Source organism: Cladophialophora yegresii (assembly GCF_000585515.1).
Source record: "Cladophialophora yegresii CBS 114405 chromosome Unknown aczIN-supercont1.4, whole genome shotgun sequence".
Lineage (NCBI taxonomy): Eukaryota > Fungi > Ascomycota > Eurotiomycetes > Chaetothyriales > Herpotrichiellaceae > Cladophialophora > Cladophialophora yegresii.
Window position 1 is genome coordinate 1,689,888 of NW_006913048.1, and position 21,652 is coordinate 1,711,539.

Sequence of the window (21,652 nt, forward strand, 5' to 3'; positions counted from 1 at the left end):
TGATGCCGATCCCATCGATTGCATTGACTCTGCGGTGGGGTGGCTGGAGGCTCCCCCGAAGTCAATGAACAAGGCTGAACGAGAATCTAAAGGACGATTCGATGAGCTTTAAATGGCATCCGCTGCATTAGCCATCATTGCAAAGAGCTCGCCCCATCCGCAGTATTGTGACCCTCACTAAAGTCTATCAGACGCAAGTAGGGTAGCGGGCGGCAGAGAACGCCGGACCACTGACAGTCTGAAAACATAGCGGCCGAGAAACCGAGATGCTCTTCTTCGGGCCATGCTCATTACAGCTGTGCAGAAAATCCTTCTAAAACAGGTTTGATGCTTCTACTGGGTTCCGAAGGCGAGCCCAGGCGCTTTTGCAGTAGGTGCTGCCGTCCTTAAGCGGAAGCCAAGACTGGTGGCTTCGCAAATACGAGTAGGCAAACTCGCAATCAGCAAGGCGCCTCGTGAGGTTCTCCTACTGGTGCACTGCAGCGTCGCATATCGGCAGAACAGCTATCAGGAAGCGAGGCAGACAGACCAACGTCATCGGTGGGTGACCTGAACTTATCAACCTCTTGTTAACAGCCCTCATCTCGCGCTCTTCACGCTCTGGTTCATGCCGTCTTTTGTCCTCAAGTATCTGATCTCTTGTCGGACCCGAATTCTTCCCTCCGACCTAAGTCATTCCTCAGCACTGTGCCAGCCCGAGGAACGAGAATTGATTCCTCAAAACGCCAGGCTGTGAGGTTCTGGTCTCTGATCCGAGTTGTGCCCTTTGTCCCGCACCTCGCACTGTTTTCTCGTATCAGCGGCTCCATCACGAAGCTCTTGTTGTCGAAGCCATGGATCGGCCTCATGGCGTTCTTGCACTAATCATCCAAATCATTCTCGTCTTTACGACGTCGTGCATCCAGACCAGTCAAGCGGACTCGACCGTCTCCATCACTGCTCAGCCAGCCTTTAGCTCCGTTCGGCCTTGTGTCCAACACTGCATCTGGTGCGGCGAATACTGGCTGATCAATTGCCCTGGCAGTGCTATCGGCCTCAACAACGTCTTGTCCGCCGGCTTGGACTCGTTGTTCTGCCGGACAGATCTACAATCCACAGCCTCATCTTACCTGACGTCATGCATCTACTCCGGCTGCACGACCAACACTGTTGACCTCCAGGACGGGCTATCATTGTATAACGGCTACTGCCATATCGATGGAGCCAGCTTGAACGACTATCCGACTCTGACCAGCTCATCCAAGTCTCCAACCACCTCTCAGACGGCCCCGTCTGCGGACACGAAAACCGCCACAACGCTTACGACCGTCGATGGCAATCCCTCTTCGACTTCAGACTCGTCGAGAGCCACTTCAGAGGCCTCGCCAGGGAACACGCCCACCACAGTGGTCACCAGCACTGTGACGGCTACATCCGAGCCTTCATCCACTGCAGCAAGATCAAGTGAGTGCTCCCTTAGACTCGCTTTGGCACTTGCGCTCGCCATCGCCTTGGTGTGCACCACTGCCCTGCTGGGATGAACAGGCCGATAACCTGTGCTGACGTCAAATGTAAGCTACTCCCACAACATTCTCCACTATACACACCGCCACGTCGCACACGACGCTAACTGTGTCTCCCACGGGTGACATCAGCTCCGTGAGCAGTCCTACAGAAACCCGGACCGGCGGCGGCGCGGACAGCGACACCGGCAAGAAAGTAGCAATCGTGTGCTCTGTCTTAGGTGTTCTCTTCGCTTTCCTCGCACTGTTCACTGGCAGAAGGTGGTGGAAGAAGAGGAAGCAAGGGGACGATGCAGAACACGTCATTAGACGGTAATTTAAACATATATGACTCTCCCTACGAAGTGCATCTCTATCTGACCTTGGACCCGTCCCGTTGTGGCTGCAATTCTCCGAAGGGGGGGACCAAGGCTTCCCAGTCGTCCGTTTATCTATTGATCCTTATCAAAGAGCTAGACAAAACACCATCCACGTCAGCGCTGCCTTAGCTGGATCTTGTTGTCGGGACGGCTACAACGCAATCAGATCATCCTGATTCATGCTCCACGTTGCGTGCTTGCGCCAGTAAGTGCCCGCTTGCCTTATACAGATTCAGAGCGTTTCTTCTGCCTGGCCGATGGTCGACTGCAGGCGAAGCTGCCAAAAAATGGCCCTTGAGACGAGTATAAACGATGGGGGTCTGCCTATAGATATATTGGCCGGGACTCTAGCATTTTCTGCCTTTCAAGTCTTGTCCTTCTGCTCCTGCTCCTGCTCCTGCTCCTGCTCCTGCTCCTGCTCCTGCTCCTGCTCCTGCTCCTGCTCCTGCTCCTGCTCCTGCTCCGGCTCCGGCTCCGGCTCCGGCTCCGGCTTCTGCTTCTGCTTCTGCTTAGGCGATAATGAGCGGGGCTTTTGTGGCGACTTAGGTTCGCCGAGAGGCGGGGCTAGCCATTTGATAAGATCTCGGTCGCTATGGGGTCAGACATCCGCTAGAATAGGGAGACGGACAGGCAGGCAGGCGGGGAGGAGAACGGGCAGGCAAGTAAATATTTTGCAAGATCCGGTAAGTTTTATTCATCACTACACACGTACATGGATTTGTGGCTTCAGGCCGAGCAGAGCCCAAGCACATCCGTGGGCAACGTTTATGTCCTCATGATATCATTCCTCGTCTGGAACTGCATGAGCAAACCGGACTCCATATGCCAACTTATGTGGCAATGCAGCGCCCACAAGCCGGGATTGTCGGCAACAAACCGAACAAGTGCCCAACCAAACGCATCAATCATGATGGTATCGCGCTTCAACACGTTAGAGAGCGTCGTGTTGAGCGCCGGGTATGTGGACCAGTCAAAGTATTGGTCAGGACTCGTGGCAACAATCCAGAAGCTGTGGCCATGCAGATGGAAAGGATGAGCGCCCTCGTCGTAGTTGGTGATCAGAAGATCCACGATCGCCACGTCAGGAACGTCAATGACATATTGATTAGCACTGAAGGCCGAGCTGACCCCCAACGTTGTGAAGGTGGAGTTCGCCGCCTCAAGGCCAGCAACTGCCTGGTTGAGCGTCGGCACGGCGGACATGACCCACGAGGTCCCGTTGATGTAGGCGCGATCAATGGCGTAGTCGCCGATCTGGAAATTCGCGGCGAGGGCATACATGATCGTGGCGGGCGGCGCCTCGGTTTCGAACATTGGGGTCAACAGCGACGAGTTGAGGCCAATACACTCGACGTCTAGTGCGTCTTTCCAGTCGACAGAGTCCGTGGGCGCCGCCGTGCTGTTCGTATAGGTTATAAGAGCGCGAGCGTCGGCGTCGAGGACCGGGTTATCGTCTCCGAAGCAGAAAGTATTCAGCTGGGCTCGAATCCAGTAGTTCGATGCGGAGGATTGGTTGGCGTTGAGGACGACCGAGTATCTCTGCGCGACTGCAATGTCGACACGATGGACAGACAGCGGCTCGGTCGCAGTGCCATCGGCTTCGATAACCGATAACGGGTGGTTATCAATAGAGAACTGGAAGGTCGCAAAGGCGCCGGCGTTGATGAGTCGATAACGATAGCGCTTGCCGTGCTCTACCGTCAAGACTGCACGTGTTGAATTTTGCTCGCACACGTAGCCGCTGTCAGAATCGAGAGATGAACAATTGAAATAGTTCGTGCCCTGGTCCATTGTTAGCATGGATCAATCAGCGTGAGGAAGGACAGTCGTTCGATGAATTTCAGCACATGAATGCATCTTGGAAGACTGACCTGAATCAAGCCATTATCTGGCACCGGTTCGCCGTTTTCACTACCGCTCGCAAGGTAATCGGGCAAAAGCGCCTGGCTATAGTCATGATACCAGTCCTGTAGGAGCACAACTTGGTCCACATCGTAGTACTTTTGCATCTTGACTTCATCGGGTGAATGGATGACCAGTGGGCCAACAGGACCATCCCCTAGTTCGCCGTCAGCGGTGCAAGGTAACGTAGGGGAGCAGAACGAGGACCGGCCCCTTGCAGTTTCGGATTGACTTACCATTCGTGGTGGAATAATGGGTATGGTACCAGTATGTCCCGAATTGGTTCTCTAGAGTGCTACATCTAGGTCAGCACGCCAGGACACAGGTGTGCATGGACCAGTCACAGCGTGGACTCTGCCATAGGAGATGGGTTCCAGAATACTCACAAATTGTAGGTGAATCTGCCTCCATTAGGCGGGATCGGGCATTGAGTGATTCCTGAAGTGCCATCCATCCAATTCGTACCGTTCTGAAATAGACCATGCCAGTGGATAGCGGTGCCGTTGGGCAGATTGTTCTGCACGTTTATGATGAGGCGGTCACCCATGTTGGCGCGAATCAATGGCCCCGGAAAGCGCCCATTGATGGCAATCATCGTACGGAACACACCATCAGGGGATAATTGAACCTCGCTGAGCGTGAACTTATATTCTCGCGTGGTTGGTGGCGCGTGGAAGTCCCAGCTCGCAGTGTCGAGGGTATAGTCTTCCACGTTCGATCTCCATGTTGGTACCGACAGTGATGCTTGTGAGTCTTCACTCGGTGTCTGAGGGCTTGACGGCAAGGGCGAGCCTGGGGAGTCGTCTGAGTTCGACCTGCTGGAGTGTTTCAATCCCAAACCAAGGCCCAAGCCCAATGCCAGTGCCAGGACAACAACAAGAACCAGAACAATGGCGAGGTATACTCGTCGCCCTCGTGAGACATTGGACTGATGACCGCGATCCTTCGCATCAGGTGAGCCCTGGCCCTCCGACGTGGCACTATGGGTCTGCCCTGTAATGGCACTCTTCTCGGCAGACGTATCCGGAGCCATTTTCTATGCTTGGAGTTGGAAACTAAAGTTGAGGTTCCGTCTTTGAACAGGGTGTAGAATAAAGGTGAAGGACACTGCTTCTTTCCAAACGGGGCGTGTCCTCAAGTTTGCCACCCATGTCGACTTTTTCCGACTCCCACGGCGGAAGCTGAGCGATAACACATGATTCGCGGGCAAGAATCAAGCTGCTCCATCATCAGCAATCCAGGCTAACACCTGTCGTATCCGACGTCGCTTATCCAGAAACTGCGTGGGTGAGTGTTGCAGCACGAATGGCTGTTCGATCAGAGCATGGCAAGGCTGGTTCTCGTCTCTCGCTTGTGGCCTACCTTCTAGGCATCGCTCGTCATTGCCGATTGCCAACAGAACCCGGAACATCATGCCGCTTGAGAGAGCTCCCCTCATCTCCATCCTATCAGAAAGAATTTTTTTTAATCACTGTACCCGTGCTGGCCGATGCTGCAGCACGAGGGTTTATGAAGAGAAGGAAGAGTCGGCAAGGGACACGTGCCCCGTCGAGCTCGCACGGTTGGCCCAAGGCCTTGGCACGAGCTTTTAGCGTCGGTCACCGACCCGCTCATGCTGCGTCACTGCCCCACTGAAGCTCAAGCTTTGGCCGGCCCGGATTAGGCGCCATGGCACTAAAGCTTAGTCTACACTTTTGTTTGGTGGTTTCCTTCTCTCCCACCTGCGTCAGTCTCATTGAGTTGCCAGAACAGGCGAGCCGCGGGCCATGGAGCTGCTGTATCTGTCTAGGAACTTGATTCGACGCAGGGAGCATGCTCCCAGCTGTGGCTCTGCGGCAATGAAGCTCGCAGGATCCTCGCGAGTCTCTGACATGGAACTTTTTTCGCCTGCCTTTGTGAGCAGACGCATAAAAGATGCCGTCCGTCGCCCTCGGGCGAGGGACCATTCTCTCTCCTGCTCAGAGATATCCATCGTAAGATTTTGTTGGCTCCGCAAGAATTTCACGCAAGATGATGAAGACAAGTGCTCTGCTCGTTGCTGCGAGCGCTTTAGCAGCTGCCTCTCCGTATCAGTCTCGCCCCCCTGTCTCGACGATTGAACCTACGCTCACCCAGATTGAACAATCAGCCGCCACGGCGACCAGCCTCTCGCCGGTGAGCAATGTCAAGGGTCTGGTGTTCAACCGCTTCTATCAGATCTGGCTGGAGAACACCGACTACTCCGCTGCTTCTGGCGACTCAGACCAGAAGTTCCTTGCTTGTAAGTCGTCCCCTAGCCTCGGACCGGTGAGGTGGATTTCATGAAGTCTGCTCGTCCGCGTGTTGTTCTTCAGTGCTAACAATGCACAGCTCAGGGAATCACTCTGACCAACTACTTTGCTGTCACTCATCCTTCTGAGCCAAACTACTGTGCCGCAGCCGGAGGCGACACCTTTGGCATGGACAATGATGATTTCAACCAGGTCCCAGCCAACGTGGCCACAATCGTCGATCTACTCGAGACCAAGAGAATCTCCTGGGCCGAGTACCAGGAGGACCTCCCCTTTCCAGGATTCCAAGGCTTCAACTACTCCAACCAGCAGACCTTTGCCAACGACTATGTTCGCAAGCACAATCCTTTGATCCTCTACAAGTCCATCACCAACAACGCCACTCGCCGAGCCATGATCAAAGGTCTCGATGGCTTTGAGAGCGATCTCGCGAACAAGAAGTTGCCCCAATGGGCGTTTATAACTCCCAACATGACCAATGTAAGGTTCCTGAGTTCCACTATGTACCCTTCATTCTCGGCATCGCTAGACTCTCAATCGATAGGTACTGATGAATCGCCTAGGACGCTCACGATACCAACATCACCTTTTCTTCGACATGGCTGCGGAACTTCGTCGAGCCCCTCATGAGCAATGAATACTTCTGGAACAACACCCTCCTGCTGCTGACGTTCGATGAGAACGAATCTTACGGCATCCAGAACAAGATCTTCTCCATCCTCGTTGGCGGTGCCATTCCCGCACACCTGAAAGGCACCAAGGACAACACTTTCTACAACCACTACTCGACCATCGCGACGGTCTCTCAGAACTGGGGTCTCCCATCCCTCGGTCGCTGGGATTGCCACGCCAATGTTTTCGAGCTTGTTGCCAACAAGACTGGGTGAGTTCCTGCGCGAATCGCACATCCGGCCCGTGCTAACAAAGCCGTGCAGTTACAAGAACGCCAACGTCAACACCAAGGGATTGTTCTTCAACTCGTCATACCCTGGTCCGCTCTCTGACGACCAATACGTAGCCACGTGGCCGATTCCCACCAACTCATCCACCTGTGCCCACGGCAAGGGTGTTTTGAAATCAGTGGTCAACAACTACAAGGGAAAGGTGGCCACCTTCAACTACACCAGCCCCTATCCGTATGACGCGAAAACTGGAAATGACGTGCCCTGAATATTGGTAGCGAAGTGGGCGGCAGACTGCAAGCCGACGGATTGTCCTACAGGGGCCTTCCTGCGTAATGGTGCAAAGCAAGCAATGTGACGCCAGAGGAGCGAGACTGCAGTAGTGGTAGAATAATTCGATTGGACCTGCTTCGAGGCCGCAGCCCGTTTACCTTCTTCTTCTGAACTTCTCCACCGTGACGTGGGTCTCGGCTATGATCGTCAGGGCATGGCGGCTCTAGAAGCAGCACGTGCGGTGCTCCAGCACGCGCACACGTATGAGTAACTCGTACGAGGTACCGCGAACCGAAGGTGTTCAGTGCCACCCGCGGATGCGCTCTCCGGCTCGGTACATGCGGCATGTCTTTGAGGAGCACGCATGCATGCTGAAGCCCACTGCAAAGAACTCATCGAGCCGAGGCCTGCGGTCAAGACTATACGGCCACCTTCTCTAATATGAAACACCCATTGGCCAGAAAGAACACCACGGGATGCTGGGTAATGTACCATGATCATGGAAGTGGACCTGGGTCCCGGTGCCGGGCTGGAGGGCCACTTATGCGTATCCACAGTCAAGAAGGATATGCTGAACTGTGGAGCACATGCAGTCGCGGATGGCAAATGCTTGACTGTGAAATCTGAAATCTGAATTGCTTACCCACATGCGCCTGCCTGAATTTTCTCCCGTGGGCCTGAACGACCCTATCGCTCCCAACGCCAACGCCAACGCCTACGTACTGAGAAGTAATTTACATCAGTCCACTCTGACTGAACAAGCGGACAACACCCATGGCACACCCAGCTGCCGCGCCGCCAATAATGACCATCTGTGCCGCACCCCAGAGATTGCACCGCACGCAGCGCCACCCTCTCCAGCCTTCGACGTACCCGGTCTTGACATAGCCGAACGCGAACAGCGCGATGATCATGACGCTGATGCTCCAGACCAGCCCATGCGTGACGTTGTTGGCAAAGAAGTATGGCACGAGCGGCACGAAGCCGCCGATGAAGTATCCCAGCGCGATCGTCAGTGCGCAAGTCACCGCCCGGCTGGCCGCCGGCTCGGGCGTATTGTGCTGGAAGTGCATGAGGAAGTCGACTACCACGTCGGGGCTGTTGGACGTGATGAGCTGATGCGTGAAGTCCTTGAGCAGAGAGGGAGGGAGATGGTAAGGCGCGAATATAGACGTGACTTCTGAAGACAGGCTGCCTCCGCTCGACTCGAGGACCTGTCTGCGTGTCGATCGGTACGTAGCGTTGTAGGCGGCTTCTTCGCTCTTGGCGCCCAAGTACCCGCCCAGGCCCATCGAGATGGCGCCGGCGATGAGCTCGGCCAGGCCGCCGAAGACCACGACTTTGGTGTCTCCCAGCGCCGAGAGGCCGGCCGTCAGGGCGAAGGGGACGGTCAGACCGTCCGAGAGCCCGATGATGGCGTCGCTGACGATCCGCGCGTTGACTGGCGTGTGGTCGCGGTGCGGGCTCGAGGGTGGTGTTGTCTCGCAGACGGTCTCGCCAGAGGACTGGCTGCTCGTCTCGGCGGCTTCGTCTGAGGCTGGGGATGTTGTCGTCGCCTGGGCGAGCATGGCATCTTTCTCCGTGTCAACGGGGACGGGTGTGTATGGGTGCTTCATGAGCGCTTTGAGCATGGACGCCATGGCGTTTGTGTCTTCGAAGCTCTCGATTGACATTATGAAAGTCTTCTCGTGTAAGATATTTCGCGCGAAATAGTGCTGGCTAAAAGGGTCTTTTCTCCCGCGGCGAACAAAGTCGATGATTGAGGACGGAGAAAAGATTCTGGGAAAGATCCAAGGGCCTACGGGATGTTGTCTGGCCGTCGCTATCCTCTTCCAATCTTTCTCATCGCGAACTCACCGGTTGTTATCTCCTCGCACCTTGATCGTTGTACGAATGTAACGTAGACTGTGCTGGGAAGCGAGGCATTCCTCCCGTCTCTTACCTTCCAGATGGGGCATTGTGTTGGGTTATTGCATGCAAAGCGTCGCCGGGACCATTTAGCTACTGTAGCAGCAGACAGGATCGTCGTGTTGCCTACGACCTGTCAAAGAGAAACGTGGGATTGTCTTGAGTGAGCAAAATTCAGAGCTCGCCGGTTAGCGCGGTTAGGGTTAGGCACGTGCAGATGATTGGAGGTCTGGGGATACGGCGCACTCTAGCCAAGGCCAGGGCTGCAAAGAAGCAAGCGAGGCAAGTCGAGACAAGCATCGGCTAAGACTCATCGACGCTGGAGCTTCCATCCCTGCATGGCGCCACGCTGCTAATGCAAGTCCCGCTTCTGTTGGTAGGATTTTACTGCTGCGAAGAACCTTGACGAGGCTATCAAGTTGATAGCTTCCTCTTCATGTCAAGTCCCATGAGACCAACAGTTCAACGGACGGGTCCTCGAATGTCCTTGTCCATACACGAGCGTGGCATGCGGTCGATCGCTAACGGACTGTATTGCCCTACACAGAAGGTGACAATGTCGGCAGTTAGACACTGCGAGGAGTCGAGGCCTGAAAGCAACGTGTCGACGATCAGACACAGCATTCGCTTGCGAACTCTTGTACGAGAACGCAGGATGAGGAGCCATGACGACGTGTGCACATACACCTACTTCCTCAAGTCCGGCAGAAAGCCGTCAGGGTATGTCGGCATGTTGAGACGTGCTGCACGAGGCTCGGTGCGAAGCACGACGGACCAGGGCATAAAAGGTCGGTAACCCGCTACTTGGCTGGAAGAGGGCCGCCGCAGACCACCGAAGGTTACAACCCAGAGGGAGCAGTTTCTTGTCAAGATGTTTTCCACGCTCTCTGTCTTGAGTGCCTCCGCGCTCATTTCTTCCACTCTTGCCATCCCAGTCGACCGCCGGGCGTCGACATGGTCAACCTTGAGCAGCAAAATCACGCATGTCGTGTATCTCATGATGGAGAACCACTCCTTTGACAACATTGCTGGTGAGTCGTCTCGAAGTCGGGACCCTGCAGCGCGCCAGACTCTGCCCTGTCACCTCTTGCTGCATCGGCAACTTCTAACGGTAAGTAGGGTACTGGGACTTCAACCCCGACATCGACAACTTGCGCAACGTGTCATACTGCAACGAATTCACCAACCCCAACTGGACCGTGTGGAACGAGCCGTTGTTGATCTGCGCGGGCAAGTACGAGGCCGAAGTCCCTCTGAAAGACCCGGACCACAACTTCGCCGGCACCAGCTACGAGATCTACCGCAAGTGGGAGCCGACGGCCGACGATGTGCCCGACATGTCTGGCTTCATCGAACGCCAATCCGAGAGATACAACGCCACGCCGGGAGACAGCTCCTTTGTCATCAAGGCGTATGACCCGGACATGGCGACGACTCTGATGACGCTCGCGCAGAACTACGCCTTCTGGGACTCTTACTACGCCGAACACCCCGGACCGACGAATCCGAACCGGCAGTTCGCAACGTCCGGCTCCAGCTGCGGGTACGTCGACAACACGGACCAATCCGCGGGCTGGTTCAGCAACACGACAGGCACGGACTGCGCCGTGTCGATCTTCGAGTCGCTGTCGCGCAAGAACATCACCTGGAAGAACTACTACGAGACGGACATCATCGACGCGTACATGTACAAGTGGGTGCAGGACAACGCGATGGACCGGCTCGTGCACGCGGACCAGTTCTACGAGGACCTGGCCAACAACAACCTGCCCCAGTTCTCGTACATCAACCCGGAATGCTGCACCATCGACTCGATGCACCCGACCAGCAACATGGCCGCCGGCGAGATGATGATCAAGCACCTGTACGACTCGCTCCGCAACTCCTCCTACTGGGACAACGTGCTGTGAGTAGTTTACTCCCCCCCTCCTCTTGTCAAGCAGATTCGCGTACTGACACCACCGCAGCCTGATCATCAACTTTGACGAACACGGCGGCTTTGCCGACCACGTCCCTCCACCCGTCAACATCCCCGCGCCCGAAGACGGCATCACGTTCAGCGGCAAGTCCGACGGCCACAACGTGAGCTACGACTTTACGCGGCTGGGCGTTCGGGTGCCGGCGTTTGCCATCTCGCCGTGGATCACGCCCAACACGCTGATCCACGACCAGGGCACCTCGTACGCCGACAACTCGGCGTACACGCACTCGTCGATGCTGCATTTCTTGCAGCAGCTCTGGGGGTTGGAGGGCCTGAACAACCGTGTCCAGTGGGCCAAGACGTTCGAGCATATCTTTGCGGATTCCCCCCAGGCGGGCGGCGGCTTGTCGAGCCTGCCCAGCCCCGTGTGGCATGGTGGGCATGGCCAGCCGGAGCCGGACCCGTTTTACCTGCTGAACCAGGATGAGAGTTATTATGAGAACCTGGATTGAGGACGGAGATGGCAGGCATAAAGCATCGGAGGTAGATTAATATAGCTTGCGTTGTGTAATGAGACGTTTGCGTCGCGTCGCGACGACAAGATGATGAAGTCTTCTCTGAACTGTATGAGCCCCAGCATCGTTGATTGACTTCACGTTGGCTTCAACCATGTTCATTCTACCCATTGACCCGCGCCCATGCTTCCGAGCCGCCAACCAGCGCGCTGATCGATCCGGCGACACCCACCGTGATGGGATCCAATGCTAACCATCCCACTGCGGCTCCGGGGATGAGCAGATCGCACCCGTCAATAACAAGCTGTCTGTACGTCGACCGTCGTTTGGCCGCGTTGAAAGCGAAAGAGTCCGTACCCGCAGCGGGAGCTGCGTTGGGGGGAGATTTGGTGCTTCGCATTGCCTGCTTTTCGTCCTCCTTGATTGGTGAACCCTTGGACGTGCTTGCTGGCTGTGATGGTGTCGTTGCCGGTACCGGTGCTGACGAGTCGCTCGAGTAGACGACCAAGATCTCGTACAGATCCAACATGACAGAGACGGCCAGGGCGTAGAACCACAGCTTCAGCGCCTCGGTCTGCGTGGCTACAGCCCAGGGCCTCCACGTGCCAGCCACGGCGTCGACGATCGTGAACATCTCAACGAAGAGATAGGCCCCGAGCAACGACCACTTCGACACAACGAGGAGGAAGTGAAGACCGTTCTGTGCCGAAGTGGCGTTACCCCCGGTCGCTGCCTTCTCGCTACTGACACGCGGATGCTGGTATAGCTCGTATTGTGCGTATCCGTTGTTGAAGCAGTCGATCCATTTGACGAGGCGGAAGAAGCGACGCGCTGGTAGGTAGGTGTGTTAGATTCAATGTTAGAAACGCAGTCGGGGTTCACGCGCGGGTCAGGAAATATATGTCGGAAAGAGATGTACACAGCAGGGCTGTATGTGGGGCGAATGCATAGGTCATGCGGCAATGCAGTACAATGCAGTGATGAGATCTGCTTACCCAGAGCGAATTGATTCTTGGCCACCGTCCATAAGGTAGCCTCGTCTGGGGACGTGTAGCCGATATTGGCCGCGATCTGGGCGGTCGATTGAAGTAGCTTGAGCGTCTTTTCGACAGCAACTGTGATATGATTTTAGTGGATTCAGCTGAGTGTGGCTAAGTACTCAGACGGAATGCTCACCTGGATCGTTCGAGAAGTTGGTGATGGAGTTCAACATTGTCGGTACAGTATTGTAGCCACGAGGGAGGGTCGGCACCGAAGGTGGGATCAAAAATCTGGTAGTTGAAGTGTTTTGGATAGAGAGAGGGGGAGACCTGCATGGAGAAGGTCAGGAGCAAAGACGAAGTGCGTCTACCGCAGTACTTTGGTTGTCCCTTGAATGGGTACTATGGTACAAAAACTTTGATACATCCAGGAGAAGTGGACTGGTCCGTTATCGGCAAAGTTTGCTAACAGATGGCCGCTTCGCTGACTTACATACGATACGGCGTAGCGAGCACGCCATCGCATGAGTAGACCTACTGTAGCACCATGACATTAGAATCACCAAAGCGTGAGATTTACATTGTCCTCCGTCGGCCTCGGCTCCTACAGTACACAGTAGAATCTACCTCGGACGCAGGATGCAGGTGGCAGGATGCAGGTGGCAGGATGCAGGTGGCAGGGCCGTTCACGCTGCGGAGAGCAAGGCTGAGGCATTGAGCTTTAAAGCGGCGGACCAATCCCTAACCTAGTCTAAGTAACTGTTACACGCCGCATTAAGCCGAATGGCTTCACAATTTATCCGAGGCCGATATGACTGTCACTTTTCGATGCGGTTGCACACTGAATCTGAACTGCACAAACACTTGTTAAATCCGGGGCATAGTATTTGTCGCACTTTGCTCGCGAGCGACAAAGCTCTCAGCATGACGGCGCTCTCGCGGCTGTTCGTCCTCGTCGGGCTCCTATCACTGTTCCATGCGTAAAGGCAGCCTCTCAGTCCATGCCGAATCCACAACTAACAGGAATACCAGGGCCTATTCCGCCCACGAATTTTCAACGCTCTCCACCAAACTCCACAAGAATGCCGCACTGCCTTTAGACATCAAGCTCGAGACCCTTGTGTCTGTGTTTCTGGCGTGTTTTGGTCTCGTGCTGGGCTCCGACCCGTTGAAGCCGGTTAGTTGGAGCGCGTGGGCCGGACAGATTGAACGAGATGGCGGAAAAGCAAATCCCTTCCGAGGCCTGGAGGAGCGGGTGGGATTCATGGATATCAGAGCGCAGAGAAGAGAGTTCGCGGACTGGGCGAAACAGCAGGGAGGGGCATAAGAAATCGAATACATCGTGTTTGACTTGATTTGAATGGACTGGAGAAAGGACACATAAACGGCAGCATCCAAAGACGAGTCTCGTTGGGATGGAATGCCGTGTCGCAGTGTCGGTTGGCGCTCAAGTTATCGATATGCGGCTATGCCAACTCACACCAGCGGAACTGCGGAGGGCTCAATGACTTGAGCGAGGTCCGTGGTCTAAGTCGTGTCAGAGTTACAGGAATGGCTCTATCGCTCAGCAAGTTCCAGGTACCACCCGGCTTCACTGTTGACCTCTTCAAGCCATGTTCGCTTTCGGGACCCCAGCATCGCGGCATTTGGTACAACCCTAACGAAGCAAATTTGTACCTCTACAGGCGTGGCCTGTACGGCCATGAGCACGCTCGCCAGCCCGTCTTTTTCAGTCTACTTGATATCAGTCTGTTTGAATTCGCAACCAGATGTATTTACTAGCCTACAGCCGGTCGAACATCTTGAAGAACGCCTTTTGCGCACCTCCCATGTCCTGCAGGATCATCTCATGCCCGCTTCTCTCCACGAATACTTAAGCCGATTCTCCAAGCAGACTACTAAGCTCTTCGGTCTCTGTGACGGGCTGATCATGTTCTTGTCACGAGCCACCGACAAGCAGCCGGGCACGTCATCAGATCGCAGCCTGGATCTAGATGTACGATCAGCAGCGTGGTATACTTCGGGCTGTGGTTTGTCGGCGACCACGCCCGAGAGGAAAAAATCATGCCTTTCGAGAACATATCACACATTGATGCCAGTCAAGAACTGCAAGGCCTGGAGGCTCAGAGCGGCATGTCCGAAAAGCATGTCCATATTGCGGAGAAGGCTTGACGGCATGTATTGGTTTGACAAGTCGAAGGGATAGGAGCCACTGTCTGAACAGAGGTCACTTTCGAAGCGAAATCGGCCCATGTTGGATGATCGAGCTGCATTCAGATGCCCCGGCTGTGCCTACCCAAGATCACAAGACCGAACGGAAGAAAGAGCATGTTGTTTAACCATGTTTGTTTATTACTGTTCGATTGCCAAAAGCCTCAATCGGGCCGATTTATCATTGCCATCTACCCCGTACAGTGTCGCCAGATTTCAAATCCCAATGTAATCGCCATTCATCAGCTGGAGCGCTTCCATGGCATGAAGGCATAATGGGTATCGTATCCCTTGCACGCGACATAATTACAAGTCACATAAACCTGTTCTCCCAAACTCCTCGCTCGTGTTGCATTTCCATATCGTGTTCCATTTACGTACCGTGTTCAATTCTCCAATCGCCTTCAATCTGTAACAGCTCTCTCGACGTGTTCGGCGGAGTTCATCGCTCGTAAGAATCATCTGATCTGTGATTCGTCGTGCCGAGAACACGTAAGTCTCACAATGATCGAGATAGTGATCGGTTCATATTTTTGAAAAGAAGAAGCAGGTTCCACCCCACCCGCGCAAAGCATCATTTCATAGCATGCAGAATCCCAGCGCCGCGACAACCAAGCCAACGCCCGCTCCTGTGATCTTGTTCAAGGCCGCCGCGCCGCCAGTGGCTTGCGGGATCGCAGGACTAGAGCTGCTGGATGAGCTACCAGTGGAACTTCCTTCACTGCTCGAAGTCCCACTAGCGACCGCTGTCATGCTTGTGGCCAGCGTGGTGGGGCTGCTCGATACCGGTACCGACGCTGAGCTGGTCGTGTTGTAGTAGTACCCCGAGTAGCTGGGCAGTGTGGGCGACTGAGGCTGGCTCGTGATGACTGCCGGTTGGGTGGGCTGGGAAGTCACCACGGACGGCATGCCGGTGATGACGCCCAGCGAGTTGGTCATGGAGGTGTATATTGTGAAGGGGTTCTCGTAGGACGACGTCGAGGGCACTGAGGAGGATGAGGCTACCGCCGCAGTGGGAGGCGCCTGCGGCTGGCCGTCGGGATACTCTGACACTGCTGATAGAGTGGTGTCTTGGGCGGTGCCGACCTGGAAGAGAAAGCTGAGGGCGAGGGAGAGGAAGGATAGAGATAGTTGTGTGGTGTGCATATTTGGTGATGGTTCGGAGGTACTTGGAATCAAGATTGCTCAACCGTTGTAAGATGGGGGACTGACGGGTACAATTGTGCAGGGTCGTCGATGATGATTGAGTGTATTCAGTAGAGCAGGTTGTCTTGAGGATGTTATCTGTCAAAAGGTCTGCATATGAATTCAGATAGTCTATATAGGAGTTGCCATACCCCCTTTCGCCTCAACCGCCATGCCTCCAGCCCCCCCCTTCTAGCCTTCTATTTGTCCCTTCCCGGAATGAGACTAGAAAACAACAAAAATGCGGGGGCTGCGAGGGGTTGTTCAGGGGTAGCCGCAGATGATGCGCAGCTAAGCCGGGCCTAGGCTAGGCCTAAAATGGTGGCTGGCCAGTTGGAGGCTGGAGGGGCTGGACCGTGTGCCATGATGCAAATCGTCCTCGTTGTGTCACCCACATCATTGGACCATGCGCACACGTGAGACCGGTACAACGCGGCCAACGTCCACCGGCTAGCCACCGCTGTTGTTTGTTGAGACAGAAAAAAAGCCGGTTCTGTGCTTGAGTGTCTTCCTAGGTTACCATATCGCTAAACCTGTTGCGCGAGGGCAACGCGTTGCTAAATTCACCAGCCTCCATACTGTTCCTATCCCATTCATTATCCATGACTACACAGTACGCTTGAACGCTTGGACCGAAAGCCTCAAAATATAGCAAACAACGCCATAGTCTGTGATCAACACACATCAGAGCCTGCGAATCCCCACGCGTGGCTGTCCTTTTCTCTTTCCGTTCATAGGTTTGCGTACTGCAACGGGACCAGAAACAAGATATGGGTATGGAGGACGGCATGACTGCTTGTCTGCAACCTTGTTTCCTTCCGCTTCGTCCTCTCCGAGCGCGGTCGCTTTCTCGGCTTGGTTTATAGTTGCCACGGCTTGTGGGTTTGTTGTCCGATCTGATACGTCTGCAGACGTCGTCTTCGGTGATTTCCTTCTCGGCTCTGAACCGGTGTCAGACAACCTCCCGGCATCATAATCTTCGGGAAGCGGTAGTTCCGACAGAGGCCGCTTTGCTCTGATAGTAGCCTGCGAACTTGTACGAGGACATGTGGACGTTTCGCCCGGTCCACTCGCATCATTTTCTTTCGTGTCATCTTGTTCAGGCGTTGCTTGACTGACCACATGCTTTGAATCCGGTTTGTGGTCAGCATCTTCACCGCGTCGCTTCGCTTCTTGAACAGCCGCTAACATATGCTGGGGGATGGGCGCGTGTATCCTTGTCATCAACTGCGCCTGCGTTGAAAATGCTTCGTAGTCTTCTTGTATCAAAGCTCCAGCGGCTGCATTCAATGCCGAATCGGGATTGGGTTGAATCAAGAGGCATGATATGGTGACAAGGATGTCCTTCAAAGTCAACTTTGGATCCCAGTCTCTCTTTAGTGTCTCGAGACACACAGCGCCGGTCTTCTCATCGACGTTTGGATGGTATATGCGCGTCTTGAAGGTGGCTTTGGGTGGACTCTTGGGATAGTCCATGGGCATTTTCAAGCTCAGGCGCCATAATCCCGATGCATAAGGCGTGCCATCCGCGCCTGTAACAAGGATCACAAGCTGTGTGAGATCATCTGAAGAGGAGCCATCTTCATCATCTGCGAAGAGGTAGTTGGGAGGAAGCGCGGATTGTAAGTTCGCATGGTCCTTTGCAAGCCGACGAAGAGAAGCCTGTCATGGGATTATGTCAGAAAATGGTTCACTTTTCACACGAAACGTATCTTACCATGATAACTAAGCTAGGACGGGGAATCGCTGCAGCTATGAGGATTGTGCATATGTTGTACTGTGTACTATGTAGTGCAGAGCAACAGGCTTGAGTAGCACGCGACGCGGTTTACCGACCCGCCCAGCTCGCGTGTTTCACTGCATGCTGTCTGACGCTCCGTACTCCAGTGTCTGTGAATCAAAGTGTTCCGCCGTGCCAAACGCAGCAACCTAGCGAGCTAGGCATGGTGTTAAGGTGAATGCCAGGTCGGCTCATGTGTTCCAAGCAGGTACTCATGGGATTGAAGCCTGCATACAAACCTCAAAAACATGGACGGGTACCGGGTACTTCCCGTACATGCCTGAAGAGAGTCCTTGAGGTACGAGCGCCGGAGGGATTGAAGATTACCAGATCTCCAAATTGGTTCTATCAGCAGGTCATACATCGACGCTTTCTACCGGGATGAGCTTCGGATTCCCATGTGAGAACTCGGCGCGAGCGTGTGCACTCAAATTCCGGGTCTTGAATGCTTTACGAGGTAAGGGATGGGCAAACTGCCATCTTATGTGTGCATCGGCCATTGGACAATGTGGCAGCAAACACATCTATCGCCATCAGCCACTTCCACATATCAAGAGGTTACCGAGAACTTGCAATGCAGCTATGAGAACCTCCAGATTCGTACAGAGTACGGAGTGCTACATGCCATATCGGATCTACACAGTGGCGTCTCTAGGTCTTCGCATGAGTGACCAATAATACGTCATGCTTTCAAAGCCCTTCTCGCACTCGGACAGCAAGGCTTTGGGTCGTCGGTAATGGTTCGGTAGTGAGTGAGTTGAGATCCAAGCCTGAACAACTGGGTGTGGTGATCGTGGCGGCACAGCGCTGCCTCATGTATGCAAGCGGTTTACGATCCAACCAATCCAGCGGCTGTTGAGGGCGCTAGACCGTGCGGAAGCGAATCGGAGGCGCCGGGTGATTGGAGCCAGGCCGGGACGGGCGTGTCGCCGACACCGTAGCGGTTGTCGAGCAGTTTCCAGTTTTCCCGCACTTTCATATTCCCAGCTGACTTGCCTTTTGGCTTGCAATCCCGCATCCTTCATCCCCCACCAAAGGTCCTTTTGTCTTCAATCCAACGTCAACCGACGAGCTTAGAGGACTTGCTCACGTACTGGTGCCCATCCCCAATCTCTGTTGCCTCGGCTCATAACCGTGCTCCAACTACTGGCGCTTCGGACTTGCCTACGACCCTTCCTGTTCGGGTCGCCATCGTCTCCTGCCAGCCCTATTGTCCCCCAAGCGATCATCCACTGTTAACTGGTCCCTCGGCGACACCGCCTAAACCATCGCCATTCCGGGCTTTCGAGGCTTGCCGGCCTTGTCGACCGTGCTCGTCCTTGCCTGTGCTACTACCAATTGTACCTCTGCGCAGTCTTATTGAATGGCTGCTTCCCGCTCCCGAGGCCCCTTCTTCCAGCTGAGGCTCCAAACACTCTGAGGCAGCCTGCGAGGCTGCCTTTTCGACAAAGGACCTTTCAGAAGTCCGACCAGGACATTGACGGCATTTGACACTCCCTTCGTTGGTATATACGTACATAATTTCCGCAAGCTTGCTTCTTCGTAACAGTTGTTGCTCCATCACGCCTCGCCCCTCCATCATCCATCTCCAGTACTTACATAGCACGCTCACCCAGGACCCGAGCCAACCACTGCGGAGGCGACTGCCACCAACCCGGCCACTGGCAAATCCTTTTTCGAGCTTGGACACATCTCCGCCGCAGGTCTGTCGGTACTCAAACTCTGCGCTGGCGCCCCTCGTACTTTTGACGCGCCCTCTTGCCACCCGCTCTCAACTCCGCCCGCACCATGTGGCCACCACAAGGTCATGCTGGCCCCTATGTTATCCCAATCCCCTCACGACTGGCAGTCCCACAGTATGTGCCCGTGCCTGAGCCAGACCTTGCCTATACTAGGGTTGAATCAATGCCTGGCAGGGCGTCGGAAAGGCACTCGTCATCCAGTAGCTCCTCCCTGGCCTTGGCGCGCCGGAAGAGGGCTAGCAAACCAAAAGTACGAACGGGATGCAAGACGTGCAAGGTGAGTTCAAAGAAAGAAGTCGTTCCATGCCGTCCCCACCCAATGGCCGCCTCGCATATTTTAAGTGCACGGCTCAATGCTCGTATGGCAGCCGCCACAGCCTTGACCCTCTCTGTGGATAGCTGAGCCAGCACCGGTCCCCCATCTTCATTCCGTGTCTCTGGCCAGAGTCGACTCCTCCCCCGCTCTCCTACTGGTTACATCGCATTGGAATGCTAACGATGGGAAGATACGTAGGATTAAATGCGATGAAACCAGACCGAGCTGTAAGTGTGCCGTCACTTGGCCCCAGCCACGTCTCTCTTTCTATTGTCCGTATTAGTGCTCACTTGACCTCCAGGTAAGCGATGTACCTCCACCGGACGCAAGTGCGACGGGTACGAGTTCCCCAAGGACAGCTCTAGCAGCTCAGCATCAAGCGCGGTATTGCCACCTCAGCGGCGACCGGCTGTCTTCGAATACCTATTTGAACCCAATTCAATCACCAAGCCGTTTCAAGGCACTACCCAAGAACGCCGTATCTTCCACCGGTTTCAATATTGCACGGTACCCGCCTTTGCTGGAGGGTCCGAAACAGGTTTCTGGACGAAGCTCGTACTCAAAGTGGGTCAGGAGGAACCGGTGGTCCGGAACGCAATCATTGCATTGGGGACCTTGCATGAGGATTACCAGGACCGCTGTGGCAAATACAGCCCTCAACTGATTGATGACCAGAGCTACCAACACGCCTTGAAGCTCTATGGGGGTGCCTTGCGTGAGTTGAACCAGAGACTGAACGAGCCCACCAAATCCAACGCCAAGCTCGCCATCATCGCAAGTATATTATTTGCTTGCTTCGAAGTCCTCCGCCGCAATAACATGGCCGCCGTCATCCACTATCAGCAAGGCATGCGAGCATTGATCAAGCAAATGAACATCCCTCCGACCACTGAGAGCTCGCTCACACCCTATTCTCGGGGCTCAAAAGCGAAATTCCGCGAGATGCCTCAGGACGAAGTCGATGAGCTCCTGCGAGTCTTTGCTCGATACGACATACAGGCATGCACATTCTCGAAAGACCTAGCAGAACCTTTAGCAGCCGATGTTAGCCAAGTCCCTCGGATATTGCCCACCAACCTCACCTTGGGTCAAGTTCGTTACCATCTCGATAATCTTCTTGTTTCGGTGTACCAGCTGGTCAAGTCGGATGCACGGATGTATCGGTATTGGAGACGCGATACTGTGCCATGGGAGTGGCAGACTCGACGTCAAGAGGCGCTCGACATATTTGACGCCTGGATGGCCGCACTGGAGAACTTCTTCTCAGTCCAGGGATCGAGACTAAGCAGTACCGACATCAAAAGCCTGTTGGGGCTCCGACTGCAGATCAAGACAGCGGTCGTTATGCTCAGGGCGTGTATAGACAGCGGACCGGAGAGCACATTTGATGCATTCGAAGATGACTTTGAGGACATGGTCTCGAAGGTTGAACAGATGACCACGGCCCTTGGCATGCCTGAACAAAGGCCATTGGAGGACGAAGCCACACCTTTCACCATGGAGCTCGGTATCGTCCACCCGCTCTTCTTTGTCGCCTGCAAATGTCGTGATTGGGGTCTCCGGCGGCGGGCAGTGGCTCAACTGAAGCGAGCCGGCAAGGAAGGCGTGTGGGAGGGTCCCATCATGGCAGTCCTCGCTCAAAGGATCATGGAGCTCGAGGAAGAAGGTCTGGAAGAAGGAGAGTTCGTCCCCGAAGAGAACCGATTCCACGAGATCAAAAAGAATGTTGACTACGACGGCCGGCAAGTCCTCTTCGAGGCCACCAAGGCACTGGATCCCACATGGAAGACATTTTCGGTGCATAGAGAGGCCGTTCAATTTTGAAGCGTTTTAGCCATGGCACGCAAGGCGTTCGAGGGAAACTGTCAAATCTGAAGGACGTATGG

The 21,652-nt window shown here is 54.7% G+C and overlaps 10 protein-coding genes across 10 annotated transcripts; 5 read left to right on the forward strand and 5 right to left on the reverse strand.

The window, feature by feature from the left end:
- Nucleotides 1-833: 833 nt before the first annotated feature.
- Nucleotides 834-1,818, forward strand: A1O7_05939 (uncharacterized protein; the record flags this gene model as incomplete). The annotated part of the gene is made up of 2 exons (XM_007759946.1): nt 834-1,443; nt 1,556-1,818. The coding sequence occupies 2 exons, from the start codon at nt 834-836 to the stop codon at nt 1,816-1,818; spliced, it is 873 nt and encodes a 290-aa protein (XP_007758136.1).
- An 808-nt stretch (nt 1,819-2,626) lies between these two features.
- A1O7_05940 (uncharacterized protein) lies at nt 2,627-4,796 on the reverse strand (the record flags this gene model as incomplete). Its single annotated transcript, XM_007759947.1, has 4 exons — nt 2,627-3,643; nt 3,733-3,920; nt 4,000-4,058; nt 4,150-4,796. The coding sequence occupies 4 exons, from the start codon at nt 4,794-4,796 to the stop codon at nt 2,627-2,629; spliced, it is 1,911 nt and encodes a 636-aa protein (XP_007758137.1).
- A 977-nt stretch (nt 4,797-5,773) lies between these two features.
- Nucleotides 5,774-7,203, forward strand: A1O7_05941 (acid phosphatase; the record flags this gene model as incomplete). The annotated part of the gene is made up of 4 exons (XM_007759948.1): nt 5,774-6,023; nt 6,113-6,513; nt 6,597-6,916; nt 6,969-7,203. 4 exons carry the CDS (start codon nt 5,774-5,776, stop codon nt 7,201-7,203), a joined length of 1,206 nt encoding a protein of 401 aa, XP_007758138.1.
- A 739-nt stretch (nt 7,204-7,942) lies between these two features.
- On the reverse strand, nt 7,943-8,881 carry A1O7_05942 (uncharacterized protein; the record flags this gene model as incomplete). Its single annotated transcript, XM_007759949.1, has 1 exon — nt 7,943-8,881. The coding sequence occupies one exon, from the start codon at nt 8,879-8,881 to the stop codon at nt 7,943-7,945; it is 939 nt and encodes a 312-aa protein (XP_007758139.1).
- Nucleotides 8,882-9,987: 1,106 nt separating this feature from the next.
- On the forward strand, nt 9,988-11,549 carry A1O7_05943 (uncharacterized protein; the record flags this gene model as incomplete). Its single annotated transcript, XM_007759950.1, has 3 exons — nt 9,988-10,147; nt 10,236-11,022; nt 11,084-11,549. 3 exons carry the CDS (start codon nt 9,988-9,990, stop codon nt 11,547-11,549), a joined length of 1,413 nt encoding a protein of 470 aa, XP_007758140.1.
- A 166-nt stretch (nt 11,550-11,715) lies between these two features.
- Nucleotides 11,716-12,765, reverse strand: A1O7_05944 (uncharacterized protein; the record flags this gene model as incomplete). The annotated part of the gene is made up of 3 exons (XM_007759951.1): nt 11,716-12,383; nt 12,548-12,667; nt 12,729-12,765. The coding sequence occupies 3 exons, from the start codon at nt 12,763-12,765 to the stop codon at nt 11,716-11,718; spliced, it is 825 nt and encodes a 274-aa protein (XP_007758141.1).
- Nucleotides 12,766-13,456: 691 nt separating this feature from the next.
- Nucleotides 13,457-13,859, forward strand: A1O7_05945 (uncharacterized protein; the record flags this gene model as incomplete). The annotated part of the gene is made up of 2 exons (XM_007759952.1): nt 13,457-13,512; nt 13,565-13,859. 2 exons carry the CDS (start codon nt 13,457-13,459, stop codon nt 13,857-13,859), a joined length of 351 nt encoding a protein of 116 aa, XP_007758142.1.
- Nucleotides 13,860-15,322: 1,463 nt separating this feature from the next.
- A1O7_05946 (uncharacterized protein) lies at nt 15,323-15,889 on the reverse strand (the record flags this gene model as incomplete). Its single annotated transcript, XM_007759953.1, has 1 exon — nt 15,323-15,889. The coding sequence occupies one exon, from the start codon at nt 15,887-15,889 to the stop codon at nt 15,323-15,325; it is 567 nt and encodes a 188-aa protein (XP_007758143.1).
- A 723-nt stretch (nt 15,890-16,612) lies between these two features.
- A1O7_05947 (uncharacterized protein) lies at nt 16,613-17,648 on the reverse strand (the record flags this gene model as incomplete). Its single annotated transcript, XM_007759954.1, has 2 exons — nt 16,613-17,590; nt 17,646-17,648. The coding sequence occupies 2 exons, from the start codon at nt 17,646-17,648 to the stop codon at nt 16,613-16,615; spliced, it is 981 nt and encodes a 326-aa protein (XP_007758144.1).
- Nucleotides 17,649-19,948: 2,300 nt separating this feature from the next.
- A1O7_05948 (uncharacterized protein) lies at nt 19,949-21,590 on the forward strand (the record flags this gene model as incomplete). Its single annotated transcript, XM_007759955.1, has 2 exons — nt 19,949-19,993; nt 20,097-21,590. The coding sequence occupies 2 exons, from the start codon at nt 19,949-19,951 to the stop codon at nt 21,588-21,590; spliced, it is 1,539 nt and encodes a 512-aa protein (XP_007758145.1).
- Nucleotides 21,591-21,652: the final 62 nt, after the last annotated feature.